The sequence below is a fragment of the Callorhinus ursinus genome, unplaced genomic scaffold (genome assembly GCF_003265705.2).
Source record: "Callorhinus ursinus isolate GAN/ISIS: 27379988/994484 unplaced genomic scaffold, GSC_fseal_2.0 scaffold35, whole genome shotgun sequence".
NCBI lineage: Eukaryota > Metazoa > Chordata > Mammalia > Carnivora > Otariidae > Callorhinus > Callorhinus ursinus.
This window is the reverse complement of record NW_027397097.1, coordinates 12,610,930-12,632,479: the sequence shown is the minus strand read 5'-3', so window position 1 is coordinate 12,632,479 and position 21,550 is coordinate 12,610,930. Positions and strand designations below refer to the sequence as shown.

At 35.4% G+C, this 21,550-nt stretch overlaps 1 protein-coding gene and 1 long non-coding RNA gene across 4 annotated transcripts in view; one reads left to right on the top strand and one right to left on the bottom strand.

The window, feature by feature from the left end:
• CCDC90B (coiled-coil domain containing 90B) overlaps positions 1-21,550 on the top strand; it is a 37,214-nt gene that overhangs the window by 6,717 nt on the left and 8,947 nt on the right. For 2 of the 3 annotated variants that reach the window (XM_025894260.2, XM_073879800.1), the window contains exons 3-8: positions 1,113-1,216; positions 14,443-14,544; positions 15,212-15,253; positions 15,349-15,420; positions 15,522-15,575; positions 16,903-17,017. In XM_025894260.2, coding sequence (XP_025750045.1) covers positions 1,113-1,216; positions 14,443-14,544; positions 15,212-15,253; positions 15,349-15,420; positions 15,522-15,575; positions 16,903-17,017 — 489 coding nt within the window. The remainder of the gene's footprint in view (positions 1-1,112; positions 1,217-14,442; positions 14,545-15,211; positions 15,254-15,348; positions 15,421-15,521; positions 15,576-16,902; positions 17,018-21,550) is intronic. The other variant, XM_073879799.1, reaches the window with a different exon arrangement.
• The window catches only part of LOC141370472 (uncharacterized), a 24,379-nt gene continuing 3,064 nt past the window's right edge, over positions 236-21,550 (bottom strand). The window contains exons 2-3 of the long non-coding RNA XR_012374524.1: positions 19,121-19,214; positions 236-488 (exon numbers count right to left, since the gene is read on the bottom strand). This is a non-coding gene — a long non-coding RNA (uncharacterized lncRNA). The remainder of the gene's footprint in view (positions 489-19,120; positions 19,215-21,550) is intronic.

The following is a 21,550-nucleotide window of genomic DNA, read 5'->3' as shown; positions in this document are numbered from 1 at the left end:
TTCACATGGAAGTGCAAGGATAAATTATTCTTAAATATCTTATTCTTAAATAAGAATAGCAAAACAGAAAAAGAACAAACAAAAGATTACCAGGTATCAAAACAGTAAGTTAAATTATGTGATAGTACAGGAATAGAAAAGTTGATTAATAGAATGGTATTCAGATAGATATAGACATTTTTAGTGAAAATGAAGGTATTACAAATTAGGGAAAGGAAGGGCTATTTAATAAATTGATAGGATACATCACTAGCTGTTTGAAAAAATAGATACTCTCACTGAAAAATAAATTACAGATTGACTAAAAGTCAAATGTAAAAAAAAAAAAAGAGAGGGGCACCTGGGTGGCTCAGTTGTTAAGCGTCTGCCCTCAGCTCCGGTCATAATCCCAGGGTCCTGGGATTGACCCCGCATTGGGCTTCCTGCTCAGTGGGAAGCCTGCTTTTCCCTCTCCCCCACTTGCGTTCTCTCTCTCGCTTTGTCTCTCTCTGTCAAAAAAAAAAAAAAAAAAGAGAAAAGCTATTAAAAATACTAGAATATAGAATATTTTAAGACTTAGATTGAGGAAGCAAGACCTAAAACTCAAAAGCAGAAGAGTAAAGACTGACAGATGGGACTACTGAAATACGTAAATATGTATATCAAAGGGTATCATTCACAAAGTTAAAAATGTTAGGAACGTACATGACAATGAACCTATTGCTTTAATATACAAAGAGTTCATATGAATCAATAAAAAAATTTCAGTAATTTTAAAGAAAAATGGTCAAAGGCCAAAAATAGCTCACAGAAAAATAAAAATAGGCAATAAATATATGTAAAGTTACTTGACTGAAAAAGTGCAAATTTTAAGGATAAATAATGCAATGCTATTTCAGTTTTTAATGCCAATTATAAACTCAAAATCACTAGCAATATCCAGTGTTGATGTAGACATGGGGAAATGGATCAGTGGGAATTAAAATTGTAGAGTGCTTTTGGAGAATAACAATCTGAAAATTTTAATTGTAACCTTTAAGTGAAAAATTTGATGAGGAAAGTTATTTTAGCTGTTTATGTTGATAAGGTTATACATTTTTAAAAAAACATAAATACATATTTGCTGTCTACAGGATTTGACAAAGCACAAGCAGAAACAATTGTATCAGCATTAACCACTTTATCAAATGTCAGCCTGGATAGTATCTACAAGGAGATGGTTACTCGAGCTCAACAGGTAATATTTTCATTATTATCAGTTCTGACAGTTTCATCAGTCTTTTTTATACTGCATCTCTTGACTACCCACCCACCTTCTAAACACACCTACATCTTCCTTATACTCTACAAGGGAACCAAAGAACAAAAAGCAAAACCCTTTAATAAAGTCACTATCTAAAGAGATCGAGGAGGGGACACCTGGGTGGCTCAGTCGTTAAGTGTCTGCCTTCGGCTCAGGTCATGATCCCAGGGTCCTGGGATCGAGTCCCATGTCAGGCTCCCTGCTCAGCGGGGATTCTGCTTCTCCCTCTCCTACTTGTGTGCCTGTTCTCATTATCTCTGTCAAATACATAAAATCTTAAAAAAAATAGAGATTGAGGAGTTAGAAGAGTCAATAAAATTATGGTAGCACAGAGAATAAAATTTTGTCAAATGTTTTGTTATGTGAGAGAATTATGTATTATTTGAAATATTTGAGGTGGTGGTGGTGGTAGATGATTTGTGAAATAACTTTTTCCCCATAGAAAACCTACCACAGTAGAAAAGCTAACTTATAAGATAAAAACATTTTGGGGGTGCCTGGGTGGCTCAGTTGTTAAGTATCTGCCTTCGGCTCAGGTCATGATCCCAGGGTCCTGGGATCAAGTCCCACTTCGGGCTTCCTGCTCCGCGGGAAGCCCGCTTCTCCCTCTCCCACTCCCCCTGCTTGTGTTACCCCTCTCGCTGTCCTCTCTGTCAAAAAATAAATAAAATATTAAAAAAAAAAAGATAAAAACATTTTAGTGTAGTCATGTGTATGTTCTGGTTAACTTTCACGAACTTAGAAAGCTAGAAGGGACGTAAACATGGCTGGGAACAACTTCATTAGTATGCTTTTATTTGGATACACAAATCCTTAAGGTGAAATAATGCCATTTACTAAGAACTTAGGATGAGAGATGCACAGAGCTGTGGATTTCTCATGTATTATCTTATGTAATTCCTATAACAATCTTGAGAAGTAGGTAGAATTATTCTACTTTGCCACTGAAGAATGAATCGGGTTGAGTAATTTTTAAGAGCTGTCACTGTGGTGCTATGGAGAAAAAGCAATAATTTTATATAAAGCATAGAATAAGCTAAATGAGCTTAACTGTGGAATAATTCATAGAACTCATAATAATTCATGAATTAATTCACTGTGTTTAAGAATTTGTTTCCTTCCTATAATTTTATATATATATATAAAAGATATATTGATATATATCAGTTATATCTCCCTCCCCCCCCTTTGGAGTTGATACTTTATTTTTACTTAGGAATTAAGATTTGTCTTTTTTATTCCTCCTTTCCCAAGTGATACACTGTTAAAAATGTGGTTTACAATTTGTAGAAACACTCTTTTTTAGCATTTATTATTGAAATATAATTGATATACAATATTGTATTAGCTTCAAGTGTACAAAGTAGTGATTTGACAATTCTGTACATTACTTAGTGCTCCCCTATGATATATGTAGTCACTGTCTGTCACTATACAATGTTTTTACAATGAATGTTATTGACTATATTCCCTATGCTGTACTTTTTATCTCCAGGATTTATTTATTTTATAACTGGAAGTTTATACCTCTTAATTCTCTTTACCTATTTCACCCATTCCCCCACTTCCACCCCTCTGGCAACCACTAGTTCTTCTGTTTCTGCTTTTTTTTGTATTTGTTTTGTTTCTTAGATTCTACATATAAATGAAATTATATAGTGTTTGTCTTTCTCTATCCGATGTATTTCACTTAACATAATACCCTCTGGCTCTATCCATGTTGTAACAAATGGCCAGATCTCATTCTTTTTCATAATTGAGTATTACTCCATTGTATATATACCACTTCTTTATACATTCATCTCTCCATGGACACTTGGTTTCCTTCCATATCTTGGCTATTGTAAATAAGGCTGCAATAAACCTAGGAGTGCATATATCTTTTAAAAAATTAGTTTTCATTTTCTCTGGTAAATACCCAGTAATGGAATTACTGGATAATGGTATTTCTATTTTTAATTTTTTGAGGAATCTCTATACTGTTTTTCACAGTGATTGCGTCAGTTTACATTCTCACTAGTAGTTCACAAGGGTTCTCTTTCTTTCTACATTCTTATGAACACTTGTATTTCGTGTTTTGATAGCCATTCTGACTGGTGTGAGATGATCTCTCACTGTGGTTTTGATTTGCATTTCCCTGAGAATTAGTGATGTTGAGCTTCTTCATATGTCTGTTGGCCATCTGTATGTCCTCTTTGGAAAAATGCTTATTCAGTTCCTCTACCCACTTTTTTTTTTTCATGAATAATTTGTGAATTAATTCACTGAATTTAAGAATCTGATTTATCTTTTTTTAATTTTTCAGATTTAGGTTTCCTTTCTCAGATAAATATTTAACAGCAGAGAAAAATTAGGATTTCTTTCTTACATAAAATTAGAACCTTTTGCATAAAATTTCAATGCTTAAAGAGTCATGAAGCATTGAAAGCTTTTAAAAATTTTACTGTCATTTCCAGTTAATTAGACTTTAGAATTAAAAGCATTCAACCCTTTAGATTTCACTTACCTTTAAATTTTTGTGTGCATTATTTTAGCTTTATTCAGGATCATGACAGACTACTAAATCCACTAAAAACAAAAAAAAAAAAAAAAACCTGTCATTTAATTAATTCCCCAGAACCTCTGAGCTACTCTGAAAGAGCTAATGAAGCTACTGACATTTTTTTTAAAGGTATAAGAAATTAATTTTTCAGGTTCTTCTCAAATATAAAATCAACTTTCCACATACTCAGTGAATATTAAACTTGAAAACAAAGCACTGTAAGTAATTTATCTTTTTTATGAAGTTTTTAATCTTTATTCCTATAAACAATGTTATGTTAGTATCAGATGTACAGTATAGTGATTGACCAGTACAGTATAGTGATTGACCAATTCTATACAGTACTCAGTGCTCATCATAAGTGTACACCTATTTCATCATAAGTGTACACCTATTTCACCCTCTTGTAACCATTAGTTCTCCATAGTTAAGAGTCTGTTGCTTGGTTTATCTCTCTCTCTTTTTTGTTTTTAATCTTTGCTTGTTTGTTTTGTTTCTTAAATTCCACATATGAGTGAAATCATATGGTATTTGTCTTTCTCTGACTGACATATTTCACTTAGCATTGTGCTCTACCTCCATGTTGCTGTAAATGGCAAGATTTCATTCTTTTTTATGGCCAAATAATATTCCATTGTATATATATATCTTTATATATCACCATATCTTCTTTATCCATTCATCAATTGATGGACACTTGGGCTGCTTCCATAATTTGGCTATTGTAGATCATACTGCGATAAACATAGGGCACATGTATCCCTTTGAATAAGTATTTTTGTATTTTGGGGGTTAAATACTCAGTAGTGCGATGACTGGTTCATAGGGTAGCTCTTTTTCATTTTTCGAGGACCCTTCATACTGTTTTCCACAGTGGCAACACCAGTCTGCATTCCTACCAGCAGTGCAGGAACGTTCCTTTTTTCTCCACATGCTCACCAACATTTGTTGTTTCTTGTTGAGTTTAGCCATGAGGTGTTATCTCATTGTAATTTTGATTTGCATTTCCCTCATGATAACTGATGTTGATTAGGCATCTTTTCATGTGCCTGTTGGCCATCTGTGTATCTTCCCTTGGAGAAATGTCTGTCATGTCTTCTGCCTGTTTCTTAATTGGATTATTTGTTTTTTTGGGGTGTTCAAGTGTCTAAGTTCCATACATATTTTGGATACTAACCCTGTATTGAACATGTCATTTGCAAATATCTTCTCCCATTCAGTATGTTGCCTTTTAGTTTTGTTGAGTATTTCCTTTGCTGTGCAGAAGCTTTTTACTTTGACGTAATCCCAATAGTTTATTTTTGTTTCTATTTCCCTTGCCTTGAAAAACATATTTTAAAAAAATGTTGCTACTGCCAGTGTCAGAGAAGTTACTGCCTGTGCTTTCCTCTAGGACATAGTTTTGGGTGTTACATCCATTTTGAGTTTATTTTTGGTATGGTGTAAGAAAGTGGTCCAGTTTCATTTTTTTGCATGTAGCTGTCCGGCTTTCCCAGCACCCTTTGTTGAAGAGGCTTTTTCCCATTGCATATTGTCTCCTGCTTTGTCAGAGATTAATTGACCATATAATTGTGGGTTTTTTCTGGTCTCTCTGTTCTGTTTTTATGCCACTACCATACTGCTTTAATTACTACAGCTTTGTAATATAACTTGAAGTCTGGAATTGTGTACCTCCAGTTTTGTTTTGGTTTGTTTTTCAAGATTGCTTTGACTATTCAAGGTCTTTTGTCATTCCATGCTAATTTTAGGATTGTTTGTCCTAGTGCTGTGCAGAATGCTCTTGGTATTTTGATAGGGGTTGCATTAAATGTGTAGATTGCTTTGGGTAGTATAGACATTTTAACAATATTTATTCTTCCAATCCATGACTATGGAATATATATATATATATTTTAAGATTTTATTTATTTACTTGAGAGAGAGCTGGGGAGAGAGCACCAGCTGGGGGGAGTGGCAGAGGGAGAGTGATAAGCAGACTCCCCCACTGGGCAGGGAGCCCAATGCAGGGCTCACTTCCAGGACCCTGGGATCATGACCTGAGCCAACACAGATGCTTAACCAACTGAGCTACCCAGGCACCCCCATCTTTGCATTTCTTAAATTTCTTTCGTCAGTGTTTTAGAGTTTTCAGAGTAGTCTTTCACCTCCTTGGTTAAGTTTACTCTTAGGTATTTTATTATATTTGGTGCAACTGTAAATGGGATTATTTTCTTCATTTCTCTTTCTGCTGTTTCATTATTAGTGTATAGAAATGCAACAGATTTCTGTACATTGATTTTGTATCCTACAACTACTGAATTCATTTATCAGTTCTAGTGGTTTTGGGTGGAGTCTTTCGGGTTTTCCATATATAGTATGTTATCTACAAATAGTGAAAGTTTTCATTTTTCCTTACCAGTTTGCATGCCTTTTATTCCTTTTTCTTGCCTGATTGTTGTGGCTAGGACTATATTGAATAGAAATGGTGAGAGTGGACATTCTTGTCTTTTCTTCGCCTTACGGAAAAAGCCCTCAGTTTTTCCCCACTGAGTATGATGTTGACTGTGGGTTTTTCAAAAAGGTCTTTATTATGTTGAGGTATGTTCCCTCTACACCTGCTTTGTTGAAGGTTCTTATCATGAATGGGTGTTGGTACTTTGTCAAATGCTTTTTCTGTATTTATCAAAATGATAATATGATTTTTATCCTTTCTCTTATTGATGTGATGTATCACATTGATTGATTTGCAAATATTGAACCATCCTTGTGTCCCAGGAATAAATCCCACTTGATGGTGGTGAATGATTTTTTTAATGTATCATTGGATTCAGTTTGCTAGTATTTTTGTTGAGGATTTTTGTATCTCCGTTCATCAGAGATACTGACCTGTAGTTGTCTTTATTTGTGATGTCTTTGGTTTTAGTATCAGGGTAGTGCTGACCTCATAGAATGAAATTGGAAGTTTTCCTTCCTCTTCTATTTTTTGGAATAGTTTGAGAATAGTAAGTATCAACTCGCCTTCTGATATTTGGTAGAATTCACCTGTGAAGCCATCTGGTCCTAGACTTAATGTTTGTTATCTCTCTGTCAAATAAACAGATTTTTAAAAATCTTAAAAAAAAAAAAGACGCTCAACCAAATGAGCCATGCAGGCTCCCCAGTGGTAGGTCCTTTTTAACTCAACAATGTAAATTCAAGGGAGTTGACCAATGAAATGTCATTCTGTTTGTGAAAAGTTAGGGACACAGATTTTTTTCTTAGCCCAAAATAAAAGAGGTTACCACCCCTTGAGCAACTGTACTAGGAGATACAGATGAAGGTATTATTTTTGCTGGCCAATACCAGAGTAAAAGAAAAGATGTCAGGTACTTATCTTCCTCATAAATTACATTTAGAGATCTCTAGCATCTTTTAATTTTGCAGCATTATCAGTGGTCAGGAGCACTTGGTAAAGTCCCTGTCCACTAGCCTCGAAGGCTGTCTTCCTCTGATGATATTCTAGGATACCCTGTCACCAGGTTCTAGACTGTGACTGACGTGTTCTTTTGAATTGGGATCCAGGAAGACTTCTCGAACCTGCTGATGATAGGCTTGACCATAAGACGTTAGAGAGAGATATACAGTAGCTTGGTCATACCAGCATGAGACAACAGGGAATCAGCAGAAGGTTGTATACTAATAGAATTCCAAGAAGCTTGTAAGGTTTGTGCTGAGGCTCCTCTGATGTAACTCAACAAAGTGAGTGTCTTGATCACTGGAGGTAGTTGAAAAGTACACCCCAAGACCTGAGCCGAAATCAAGAGCCAGACGCTTAATGACTGAGCCATTCAGGAGCCCCAAAAATATCAAAAAAGATTTTAAAGCACTTGCCTAAATAAGATAACAGATCATTATGAAATTTATTATTTAGAAGAGAAAGGAACTTTTACAATCTTATCAAAAACAGACCAAAAGTCCAAGAAAATGTTGTTCCTTTAATAGAAAACTAAATTCTAATTTTGCAACAGCTTACTTTTCATATTGAAACTTTTTTTAATGAATTTATTTTAATCTTAACCAGTTTGTGACCACACATTAAAATTCCTTTTTAATGATTCCTTTTTCAACCCTCTGTAATTATTTTTTCTACATCCCAGTTCTGTGTTTAGTAATTAATGGTTTAGTATTTTCTCTTATTTGGAAATGATCTAGATATTTAATAAATTTAACTTAACAAAACTTTAAGGTTTTACACTACTAAAAAGATTTAGGGAGACTATTTAAAAAGATTACCTAAAATTTTTATTTACTTGTTCTTAACAATTATATTTAAATTACTTACAAAAACTTCATTAAATCTTTGAAAAAGTCATTATCCAGAGCTATTATTTTTTGTATGACACCTTCTTGAGGTGGCAAACAGTCTAACAGCCTCTAAATGCTCGACTTCTGTCCACCAATTTTTGTGGCTTTTTGGCCTCCTTGATACGTGCTCGCAAGAGCCTTTATTTACATAAAGCAAGATAAATGTGCACCTGAATATACTGGAAGTACTGTGTCCTGGCCACAGGGCCCTGTGTACACCATCAGCAATTCCCATAGAACCTTGCTGGGGTTTTCCACATGGAGAATTGTGGTCTGAAAGCCTTGGCTCCTGGAAGATCCTTCTGCCAGCTCAACTGGGCTCCAGCATAAACCATCTGCCATTTCAAGCTGACCTGCCTTATAAAGGAACGCCAATCAGGTCAAGAACTGAACTGAAAAACACCAAAACCAAAAGAGAGAGTCGAGCTCAGAAACAAGAGGAAATTACCACAGCCCTCAGAAACAAGAAAGACTGTGAACTCAAAGGGTTTGTGGGTACCATGTCTGTGTTTTTCGTTCTCCTTGAATGCTGCCAGAAGTTTGCTTCGGTTTCTCTGACTGCCACCATTCAACCCAGTAATTTTTTTTTTTTTAAGCTCTATGCCCAATATGAGGCCTGAACTCATGACCCCAAGACCAGGAGTTACATATTCTACCAACTATGCCAGCCAGGCACTCCTCAACCAAGTAGATTTAAAGATCTACTTGGCTTTATTAAATGATTCATAAATCAAACAATAGCTCACTTGGCAAGTACAGTGTGGCTCTGAGGAGTTGTACAAAATGGAAGGTTTTTATAGGAGGGTAGGGCAAGAAAGTTATTAGAAGAAAAGGATTGTCCCTTAGGGGAAAAGCAAAAGGGTCTTATGCAGATAACCTCATCTTTCCTTAGGGGATGGAGTGTGCCCCTGTGGCTGACTCATTGACACTGATCCAAAATTTCCTAACCAGATTGTCTTTTCTTCCATTGTATATTCTTGCCCTTCTTTGTTGTAGATTAATTTACCGTATAAGCATGGGTTTATTTTGGGCTTTCTACTCTGTTCTATTGATCTGTGTGTCTGTTTTTAATGCCAGTACCAGGCTGTTTTTATCACAATAGCTTAATAGCGTATCTTGAAATCTGGAATTGTGACACCTCCAGCTTCATTCTTTCTCAAGATTGCCACCGCTATATTTATTTGAAGTCCTTTGTCATTCTATACAATTTTAGGATTATTTGTTCCAGTTCTGTGAAAGATGCAGTTGGTATTTTGATAGGGATTGCATTGAATTTGTAGATTGCTTTGGGGAGTATGGACATTTTAACAATATGAATTTCCCCAGTCCATGAGCCTGGAATATCTTACCTTTTTTGTGTGCCATCTTCAGATTCTGTCATCAGTGTCTTAAAGATTTCAGAGTACAGTTTTTTCACCTCCTTGGTTTAGTCCTAGGTATTTTATTCTTTTTGATGTAATTGTAAATGGAATTATTTTTCTGCTACTTTGTTACTGGTGTATAGAAATGCAGCTGATTTCTGGGTATTAATTTTCTATCTTGCAACTTTACTGAATTCACTTATTACTCCTAATAGGGTTTTTTTGATGGAGTTTAGGGCTTAAGGTTTTCTGTGTATAGTTTTAGGATTTTCTTTTTATAGTTTCAGGTCATCTGCAGATAGTGACAGTTGTACTTCCTCACCAATTCTATGCCTTTTCTTTTTGTTGTCTGATAGCTGTGGCTAGCGCTTCCAGTACTATGTTGAATGAAACTGGTGAGTGGACATCTTCATCTTTTCCCTGATCTTAAAGGAAAAGCTCTCCATTATTCACCATTGAGTATGACGTTAGCTGTGGGTTTGTCATACATGGCTTTTATTATGTTGAGGTATGTTCCCTCTACACACACATTGTTGAGTTTTTATCATGAATGGATGCTGTATTTTGTCATATGCTTTTCTTTGCATCTGTTAAGATGATCATATGGTTTTTATCCTTCCTCTTGTTAATGTGATGTACCACATTGATAGGTTTGTGAATACCAAACCATCCTTGCATACCAGGAATAAATCAAACTTGATCAGGGTAAATGATCCTCTTAATGCATTGTTGAATTCAGTTTGCTAATATTTTTTAAGAATTTTGCATCTGTGTTTATCGTAGATATGGGCCTGTTTTCTTTTTTTTGTAGTGTTTTTGATGGGTGGTTTTGGTATCATGGTAATGCTGGCATCATAGAATGGATTTGGAAGTTTTCTATCCTATTTTTTGGAATATTTTGAGAACAGGTGTTAACTTTTGCTTAAATGTTTGGTAGAATTTACTGTGAATCTATCTGGTCCTGGACTTTTGTTTGTTGGGGGTTTTTTTATTATCAGTTCAATTTCATTACTAGTAATTGGTCTGTTCAGATTTTCCATTTCTTCCTGATTCAGTTTTGAAAGTTTATATATTTCTAGAAATTTATGTATTTCTTCTAGGTTGTCCACTTCGCTGGCATGTAATTTTGTAGTATTCTGTTCTAATTTTTTGTATTTCTGTGGTGTCAGTTGTTACTTACCCTCTTTCGTTTTTAATTTTATTTGTGTCTTCCTCCTTTTTTACTTGATGAGTCTGGCTAAAAGTTTATCACTTTCGTTTATCTTTTCAAAGAACCAGCTCTTGGTTTCATTATTCTATTTCTATTGGTTTTTTAGTGTCTATTTCATTTATTTCTACTCTCATCTTTATTATTTTCTTCCTTCTACCAATTTTAGGTTTATGCTGTTCCTTTTTCTAGTTTCTTTACATGTAGGGTTAGATTATTTATTCGAAATTTTTTTTGTTTCTTGAGGTAGGCTTGTTTCACTATGTATCTCCTTAGAACTGCTTTCACTGTGTCCCAAAGATTTTGAACCATTGTGTTTCATTTTCATTTGTCTCCATGTATTTTTTTATTTCCTCTTTGATTTCTTTATTGACCCATTGGTTGTTTCATAGCATGTTGTTAACCTCCATGTGTTTGTTTCTTCCACTTTTATTCTTGCAATTTATTTCTAGTTTCATACTGTTGCAGTTGGAAAAGATTACTATGAATTCAGTTTTACTAAATTTAATGAGACTTGTTTTGTGGCCTCACATGTGACCTGTTCTGGAGAATGTTATGTGTTCCCTTGAAAAGAATGTATAATCTGTTGTTTGGGGGTATGTATCTTTTAAATCCATCTGGTCTAATATGTTGGTTGAAAGACCACTGTTTCCTTATTATTATTCTGTATGATCTATCCGTTGTTGTAAGTGGGGTATTAAAGTCTCTCAGGATCATATTACTGTCAGTTTCTTCCTTTATCTATTAATATTTGCTTTATGCATTATTAGGTGCTCCAGTGTTGGGTGCATAGATATATTTATAATTGTTATATCCTCTTGTTGGATTGATCCCTTTATTATCATGTAATGCCCTTGTTTGTCTCTTGTTACAGTCTTTGTTTTAAAGTATATTTTTGTTGATTTAATTACTGCTACTCTGGCTTGCCCCCCCCATCAGTTTGCATAGGGTATCTTTTTCCATCCCTTCATTTTTAGTCTATATGTTTCTTTAGTACTAAGGTGAATCTCTCTTAAACTGCATGTAGATGGGTCTTTTTTTATCCAATCTGTGGCTGTCTTTTGATTGGAACACTTAGACCATTTCATTTAATTATTGATACATAGGTTCTTTTTGCCATTTTGTTGCTTTTGTAGTTCTTCTCCATTCCTTTCTTGGTCTCTTGCTCTCATTCCTTGTGATTGATGACTTTCTTTGGTGTTTTGCTTAGCTTTCTTTCTCTTTATTTTTTGTGTATCTCTTACAGGTTTTAGGTTTGTGGTTGCCATAAGGTTCATATATGACATCCTGAGTACTTACTTAGCTGTCTATAATAAGTTGATGGTTACTTAAGTTCAAACACATTCTAAAAGAAACTCATTCTTATCTATCCCTCCCACATTTTATGTATATGTTGTCATATTTTATATCTTTTTAGTTTGTGAGTCCCCTTAACTGATTTTTAAATATAATTGACTTTACTACTCCTATCTTTAATCTTCAAACTCACTTTTTAAGTGTTTGCTGTACTACCTTTACTTTGTTTGCTTTACTCATGAAAGTTTTTCATTTCATAATTTTCTTCTAATTTGACCTCTTCTTTTCCCCTCAAATCATTTTGTATTTTTTATAAGGCCTCTAAAGGTGATGAACTTTTTAAAATTTTGTCTGGAAAACTCAACAATTCCGAATGATAACTTTGCTGGGTAGAGGATTCAGGTTGTAGGTTTTTACAACTTTAAGCACTTTTAATATATCATACTGTTCCCTTCTGGCCTATATAGTTTCTGCAGGGAAGTGAGCTGATAGTCTTGGATTTCCTTTGTCTATAACTCATTGTTTCTCTCTTTCTGGTTTTAAACTTCTCCCTTTTATCTTTGACATTTTAATTACTATTTGTGGTATGGACTTCCTTGGGTTCATCTTTAGTACTCCTCTGCACTTCTTGAACCTGAAGGTCTGTTTCCTTCCCTAGGTGAGGGAGGTTTTCATCTATCGTGTCTTCAAATAACTTATCTGCCCCCCCTTCCTTTTCTTCTTTTGGGACCCCTATAATGCAAATGTTTTTTTGCTTGTTGTTGTCCAAGAGATCCCTTAAGCTATCCTTTTTTTTTTTCTTTTTACTGTTCAGCTTGGGTTCTTTCCTTTGCCCTCTTTTCCATATTACTAATCTCTTCTTTTCTATCCTCTAATCTGTTGATTCCCTTTAGTTCATCTTTCATTTCAGTTATTGTGTTCTTCAACTCTGATTGGTTCTTTTTAATTTTCTGTCTCTTTGTTCAAGTTCTTACTGAGTTTATCAACCCCAATGTCCAATCCAGTGGCATCTTTATGTCTATAATTTTGAACTATTTATCAAGCATATTTCTTATTTCCATTCTGTTTAGTCCTGTTTCCAAGGTTTTGGCTTTGTCTGAAGCAGACTCCTTTGTCTCCTCCTCTTGCTTTACTTTGTTTCTGTGAATTACACGCAACAGCTGCTTTTCCAAATTAGAGTGATATTGTGTAGTCAGCCCCTGTGGAAGATGTGTGCCTGGTGACTTTGGCTGGCTTTCTGAATGTATGGATGTTGGAGGCTTAGAACCTGGGGCACCTCGTGATAGGGCCATTTTGGTGGGATGTACAGAAACAAAGCAGGTACAGGCCAGGTACGGGCCTGGACAGTCTCACAGCTCTCCATGTAGATTGCACCCTGGCCAGAGAGCTGGTGCTGTAGTGGCTGTTGTCTGGAGGCAGTCCCAGGGTTCTCGCCTGGAAAGACAGCTGAAGCTGAAGAGGTTTCATTCTAGGCAGCTTGGGGCTCTTCGTGGAGCTAGTGCCCTGGCAGGACAACTTAAGTTTAAGTGAGCCTGGGCCAGGGGTTCCCAAGACCCTTCATGCAGGTGGCAGCCTGGTTGGTTGTGAGCTAATTTGGAAAGTCCTGGGATGCTCTTAACTGGGGGTATCCTGGCAAGTTATCTGGAGGTGAAGTGGTGGGGGCCTGGATTATTCTGGGGTGCTTTGCACCTGTGCCACCTTGGCAAGTCAGCTGTTGTGAACACTGACCGTGGGTGTTCTGGTGTGGTCTCCGCTGGGGCTACCTTCACAGACACTGTGTTGGTTTGGGCCAGGGGCCTAGGGCTTGCTGAGGTGGTAGGCTAGCTGTGGTGTCTGCTTGCGTCTGTGCTCTCAAGGTGGATGGGGAGGATAAACAGCGATGTTCACCACCCCCTCTGAAGCAGAAAATACCAGCAGCTCCTGCAGTGTTTGGCAGAGTTCTGGGGCAGGATCTTTTATATTCTAGTTACGCTTTGAAACCTCATTGTTTTTTCTGTATCCCAGGGCAGACAGATCTGCTCATGGTCATTCAGTACTATCATTCCCACCATGGCTCTCAGTGTTGGGATTGGGGGTTCCCTTCATGACTGTGTCTCTGTCTTGCCTTTTTGTATGTGATACATCTTTTGCTGTGCAAAAGCTGTTTGGTTGGCTCTGTGTTGTTCTTCAGGAGGAAGTGCTTTATAAATAAGGTGTAGATTTGGTGTGTCCATGGAGGAGGTGAGTTCACGGTCCTCCTGTGTGGCAACCTTGGACTGGAACCTCCTTTTCATTTTGATAAACGGTTTTCACAAGGCTTGGTTTTGTTTAGTTAGCCAAGAAACATTATACCTTGTGGCATAACAACAGATTATTTTACATTCCATGAAAACAATTCTGTATAAGGTGATGGCATTCTATATCACTAGGTTATTTTAATTTTGCTTTCCAGGAAATAACAGTACAACAACTAATGTCTCATTTGGACTCCATCAGGAAAGACATGGTCATCCTAGAAAAAAGTGAATTTGCAAATCTGAGAGCAGAGAATCAGGTGATACAAGTTTCGGTTTATTACTAATAAAATAACTGATTTCACATATTCCACTTGGTGATGAATAGGGCCAAATAATGATTTTATGTGGTCATTCAATAATTATCAAGGTTTTAGATCAAAGTATACTACATGTTTAACCATAACTAACGTTTCTATGTATAAATTATAGTTTCTTTAATTAATCCCAAAGATTAAGGGTTGTACCTTACACATGTAAAAGTCACATGGAAGGGAAAATCTTTGAGCTCTATATTTATTATATAAAATTTCTCATATAGCTCAATATAATGTTCTCAGAATTTAAAGTAATGTGACATTTTCCATTTTATATGATTCTGTGCTAACTTCTGTCAGTTAAAATTAGAAAACTTTCTGTACTTCAGTTGGAATTTTGATCGCTAGCTTAAATATTTTTAAATTTAGAATATCAGTCATGGTTTAAAAATAAGTAGAACAAATACTTTTTTTTTTTTTACTGTTCATAAGAATTTTTTGAATATGATGAAATACTACTTTCCTTTTTTGTGTAGTTTTAGTTAATAGTTAATTAGAAATGTGTAGAGATCGTCCAGTTTTTGCTAATGCAGGGTTTCAGATTTGTTGAATAAATCATGCCGTAGGTGTTTGGTATAATGGCAATTGCATGTGATTTTTTTATACCTAGAAAATGAAAACTGAATTGGAACAAGTTAAGCAGCAACTGATAGTAAGTTTAAGTACTTTTCTCACTTTAGAATATTTTACTAATTTCAGAACAAACATTATGAGATTTCTTTTTTAATATTTTGATTTTCTTTAAAGAATGAAACCAGTCAAATCAGAGCAGATAATAAACTGGACATCAACCTAGAAAGAAGCAGAGTAACTGATATGGTAATGTGTTTCTAAATGTGTTTTCTTGGTAACTTAATTCCTTTATTATTCCTTCTAGTCTCTTTTTTTTTTTTAACCTCCTGATTCATCATATCCTTTAGTTTACAGATCAAGAAAAGAAACTTATGGAAGCAACCACAGAATTTACCAGCAAGGTAAACTAGTATGTAAAAATGTCTTTTATAACTGTTCTTATGCCTGTACCTGAACTGTGATTTCTGTCAGAATCCAGGTAACATATTTTGTAACTAAATTATTTGTATATACAAAGGAACTATTTTTTGAAAGTAAGGATTCACAATTAGCATTTAAATGAAGGCAGAGACTAATAGTAAATATTTATTGAATGCTTATTATGTATCAGATACTGTTTTACTTGCTTTACTTCTGTCCTCCTTATCAGCCTCTGAAGTAGGCCCTCTTTATTCCCATTTTACCAATTTGGAAAATGAGGCACAGGGGAAGTTAAAGTTACATAGCTAATAAGTGGTTGAGCCAGAATGTGACCCTGGATTCTGAAATCCATACTCTACACCTGTTTACCTTCTCCTAATCCTAAACTGTAATCCATGTTTAATCTCTATAGCTTGAGTAAAACCCAGCTTTTTGACTCAGCCTACAAGTTAAAAGCCATTTGGTCTATGTTCTAACAGAAGAGACGTCACTCTTTTTTGCTGTTGTTTTTATTTTAGAAAGAACATGAGGAGAGGGAGGGAGGGAGTCTTAAGCAGACTCTGTGCTGAGCTCAGAGCCACAGGCAGGGCTCAGTTTCATGACCCTGAGATCACAACCTGAGCCAAAACCAAGAGTCGGCAGTTTGTGCCACCCAGGTGCCCCGAGACATCACTCTTTCTTAATTATAATTAAATAGAAGGGAAGGTCTCATTTGTCTTTCCAGGTATTCTATTCTGTTCTGTTCTTGGCCAGACAAAAGAGATAAACAAGGAAATCAAATTCTCCAGAGCTTATTTCTAAGCTCCATATGCTATCTTATCTCCCTGGTGTTACACAACAAAAGCATTTCTGCCATTCCCTTTATTACTGCTGCCAGTTCACATTATAAATCTGGGTGAGTTTTTTCTTTAAATCGTGCAGAAGTTTTAACTGTGATGTCCTGAGGATTTTATACACATAAAATGTTTATAGTTCTAGGACTAAAACTTTTCCTTTCCTTCTTAGTTTACCGTCTTAGTTTATTATCATATATTTTAGGTCTCAAATTTTTTACTATGAGGCTTTTAGTAGAATGTACCCAAAATAAGATAATCCAAAGAAATTAATAATAATCTCCAAATATCAAAAATTGAATATTCTTTTTGTCCATTTATAATGTTCATATGTTTTTTCTGTCACTGTGCTTTTACTGTTTCCCCAATTAAGACCTTTGCAATACAAAGTTAGCCCATAAGTAAGGGTTTCTAATGTAAATGTTTTGTCCATAAAACATAGGGACAGAATTTGTCTCATTCTTATTTACTGCAGGATACCAAAACCAGAAGTATTATTTCTGAGACCAGTAATAAAATTGACACTGAAATTGCTTCTTTGAAAACACTGATGGAGTCTAACAAGCTTGAGACAATTCGTTACCTTGCAGGTAAGGTAATTCGCTGTCTTGTTAAAAAAACAAAATTCAGTGTAGTAAAGCTGAAGATCTAATTGGCCTTTTTAAACAGTTTGGGCAGCCTCTTATCTAGCAAGTAGAGGGAATGGAAGCTCAATGCATTGTACATTATAGGAAGGAAGGTGGGGCAAGGAAGTTACTAGCAAAAGAACAGGACTGTTGCAGGCAAGGTCACTTTCCCATGAGGATAAAAACAAGGGGTCTTTTACCCTCTGGGAGAAGGGAGAGGGCCCATGTGGCAGACCCATTATCACTAATCGGAAGATTCCCTGTTTGTTCAGTTAAGACTACACTTCTGGGAAAGTTTGAAACTGCAGTTAATGTAGATATTAAGCCCTGGTTTGCAGAATAAGCCTGAGTGATGCCATTTGGGGCCTGTGGTTTAACAAGTCACCCATTTGATCAGTCTCAGCTTAACTGAAAAATGTGATCAAAATTTAAGGTATTAGTGCTGCTCTCAGTTACCACTATTTTGTTGTTCTTTTCTCTGGTATTATTAGGGAGGCAGAATGTCCTTTGCCCTTCTAGCTGGTCTAAGAAATTGACATGAGACAGATTAACAAGAGAAAACAGACATGAAATTCCAAAGACATTCAGGCAATGTGAGGCTTATATGACATCCTGAGCAAAGGACTGGGGGGGGTAGGGGGTGGGGATATATAGGGAAGGACAGCCAGGCAGGAAGGTGAGAGGAGATGTTTGGAAAAATAAAGGTTGCTGTTACACAAATAAGCGTCTTAGGTAAAGAGGAATCTCAGTTAATAGCTCTGTATAGGCTGTCCTTTCTGTAAATGTAAACTTAGGCAGTTTGATGGGGAGGTAAGGAGCTTTTCGTAAATCTGCTGGGTTTTGACTGCTTTTAAGTCAAAGTAACATTCATGGGCAAAATGGCCTATCTTAGGGCAGCCTGCCCTTGGCACTTGAAGTTCCCTCTGAAACTTCCCTGAAGTTTCACACATTTAAAGTTGAGCCCTGGTAGATTGTTCCATCTTGTTGAACAATTTTAGTACTGGCAATAGATCAGCTCAGTTATAATCTCATTTCAGGAGGTCATGATGCAGGTATATTCTCAAAGTTAGGCCTGTGATTTAATTAAATAACTAATCAGGTGTTCTGTTTCGTTAATTTTTCTGAGTTCTGAGGGTAGCCAGCCATGACTTATAGATGTCAGGCTGGACGCATCTTCAGCTGGAGTGGGAGCAGGCAATGACAGTCTGACAGATTTTCCTGGTTTATAGTCCACATGTCTCTGATCTTTCAAGTACCCCTAGAACAGTAGGCATACAGGTTGTCTAGATGTGAGGTAGTGTGATTTTTCTGAAGGTTACCTCAAGTTGTTTTTATTTGGTTTGCAGGGCTTCAGGGAAAAGGGCAGTTTTAGTTCTCAAATGATTCCAAGTCAGAAAGGTAGGAGAAAAATTGAAAATACGAGTTTAAAGAGTTGTAGCTAGTCATTGGAGAAAACTAGAGGTAATCTGGATCTAGTCTAGTTTTTGATGAGCAGTATTAAAATCTAATACACAGGGGTGTGTTTTTCTTTTCTGTAATCACCATTTCCACCAAAGATAACCAAATTGATGCTAATTAGTTTGCAAAATAAGTTTGGTTTTAAAAAAACTTGGCCTTATTAATTTACATAAGTGTAGCAAGAATAGCAGTTGATCGTATAGGCTCTTTAAACCTGCTTTGCTGGAACTATTCATAAGAAATCTCCAGATTAAATTTTCAGTAGCCTCTCAACTACTTGCCATCAGACTTCACCTCTAATACCTATAGATTTGGGTGAATTCTTCTTTTCTCTCGGTTCCTGCATTGGCCAAGAAATGATCTTCTTTACTCACCTGGTAAAGCTGCTGGGAACTCTGTAAGCGATAGTTATTTCCAAGGAAGCTTTATAGGCTCCATAAAGTCCTTAAAGCTGTCTGGTCATATCTGAGTCTGTGTAAATCTATGTCTAAAATAGGACATTCCAGTCAAAGCCTTCATCATATAACCAATTTCCCCATTGTGTCCTGTTACAAGGAGAATAGATTCTTATTTAAATTAAGCAAACTTCCATGAAAATAGAATACTCACTGGGTTTCTGAATGCTGGAGGGATCAGATAGGGAGAAAAAGATAAATGTTTCAAATTGCTGTGAATCAGCTTAAGAAAAAAAGTTTCCTTCAATCTGGAAAAACAAAACATTTTAAAAAGTCAGCAGTGCTTCAAAGTCATAAAAATAATTCTCAGTTCATTCAGTCCGATTTATTCTTGTTCTGCCTAAATCTGGTTTTTTTACTAGTAAGTTCAGAAATTCTTACCTGGTCCAGTTTTATGATCTTAAGATTATTGGAAACTTGTACTCAGAGTTCTTTACATGAGTCTCATTGAAGACATTTGCATTAGCATCAGAGTAAAACAGTAACTTAAAGATGACTGTGGTTATAGATGTGATTAGAATTCATTACAATGCAGTTGATAATTCAGTTTTTTCTGTATTATACAACACTTCAAGGTAACATACCAAGATACCAGATTTTTAGGAGTTTCACTTATTTTATTAACATGTCTATACGAGGGTTTAGTGTCACTTTGACAGTGCTTCCGCTACAATTTACTATACCAAATTTTCACAAAATCTTAAATGTTAGATTATGATCCAAAAATTTTAGGGTTTGGTTTTTGGAAGTATATTAAAAAAATATTTGAAAGGTTTGAACATCTGATTATTATGAAATAGCATTTAATTATTTAACCAAAGTGACAATAAAAGATTTCAAAGGCAAATAGAAGTGGTTACATCCTTGTGAGCAAAATTTAGCTCTTTTAATGTTAAGACTCAGTTTTCTTAAGTCCTCAAATATAGCCAAAGAATCCTTGTTTTCTCGGCAGATGACTTTATAAAAGTAAAGAAAAGCTTTGTTTACAATTTATTAAGAGCAAACCAGTAGTTCAAGAAAATTATTTACTTAAATTCATCCTATTCTTTTCTAAAATTATTGTTCATAAACCTTCTACAGCTTTATTTATTACATTCAGGCTTTGTCCTAAGTTTTCTCTCTTTAAATAACCACTCTCACTTTAGGACAAAATTATTATCTTTTTGTTCAGCAAAACTGTATTTTGTCAACTCAAAGAAAACCAACCTCAAAGTAGGTTAGTAAATGCTTTTTTTTGTCTTACCAAGGACTAAAGCCTGGGAGACAGTCTTTCATACTGCTCTGAAGAACTGCTCAGAACTGCTCACAAGCACATATAGCCCCTCCCTTTCGTAACTACAAAGACCCTTAGGTCATCTTAATACATTATGTTTCTCTCATATCTGATTATTTGAAAATATTGCTTGCATGCCTCTGCTTAACTGATTTTCTGTTTCTACCTGTTTGATTTCTCCTTGAGGTCACTTGAGACCTCAAGTCAGAGAAGGCCAACATTGGTTGCATCCTGCAGTTTTAGTACACAGTTTGTATTCCTCATACTTTCCCTGCATACAGTGTTGTTTCCCTTATTTCTAGTCGTAATTACGTTTATTAGAATCCTTAACTCTTAGAAACTAGTTTCTAGTGAAAACTATGTAGTAAACAATTGTGAACTGTTCATAATTTTTAGAAACGTGCTTCATAGCAAAGCACAAAACATTTTCTAACATCCAAATTTATCTTTAATTTATCTATAAGACAAAAATAGATAATGAATTTATCTTAATGCGATATTTAACTTAGAAAAACATTAAAGTTTCAGGTTACCAAAGATCTTGGAAGAAATATAAAAGTTTACATACAAACCTTTTTTTATGTTTATTTACTTGTTCTTAAGAAATATGTTCAGACTATCCATAAAACTTCATGAGGCAATAAAGTCAACTGCTGTCCTAAGTTTATTTTCTGGTAAGTTTTGTAAAAGAGATAACATGAACATATTTAACTCTTAGTAAACACATGCATAGTAGACATGTCTTTAACCAACAATACTAAAGTTAGTCTCTAGCTTTCTGAGTTTTGGACCACCCAATCCTTACAAGCACTTGTCTTTATAACTTTTGTTTTTATTCATACTTGTCTAGAGGACATTAAAGGCTTGATTTCCAAATACTCCTCCCCACCCCTCCGTGAAAAACTTCTCCCTAACATTGGTATTTCAAACAATGGCTCTTTAATCCTAGAGATGATGGGGATAGAAAATTTACATCCCAAAGGTATGGAGAGATTATCCAAGTTTTCCGTAAGGTGGAGATAGAACATATCTGCTTGTTATCAAAGGTGCTAGAGTCTGGGCACAAGAACCCTTTTAGAAGTTTGCCTTTTTAATTTTCAGTCACAGGCAATTGTGGGCTATGTTTACATTTTAAAGACCTAAGAATTTCAAGGGACAGTGAAAGAATGCAAAACAAACTTTTTTCCTTCAGAGTTTCAGATTGCTATTTAAGATTTGGCATTTTTTCTTAAGTGCAGGACAATTTTGTACCAATATCCTGATCTTTTTTTTTTTTTTTAAAGATTTTATTTATTTGAGAGAGCGAGAAAG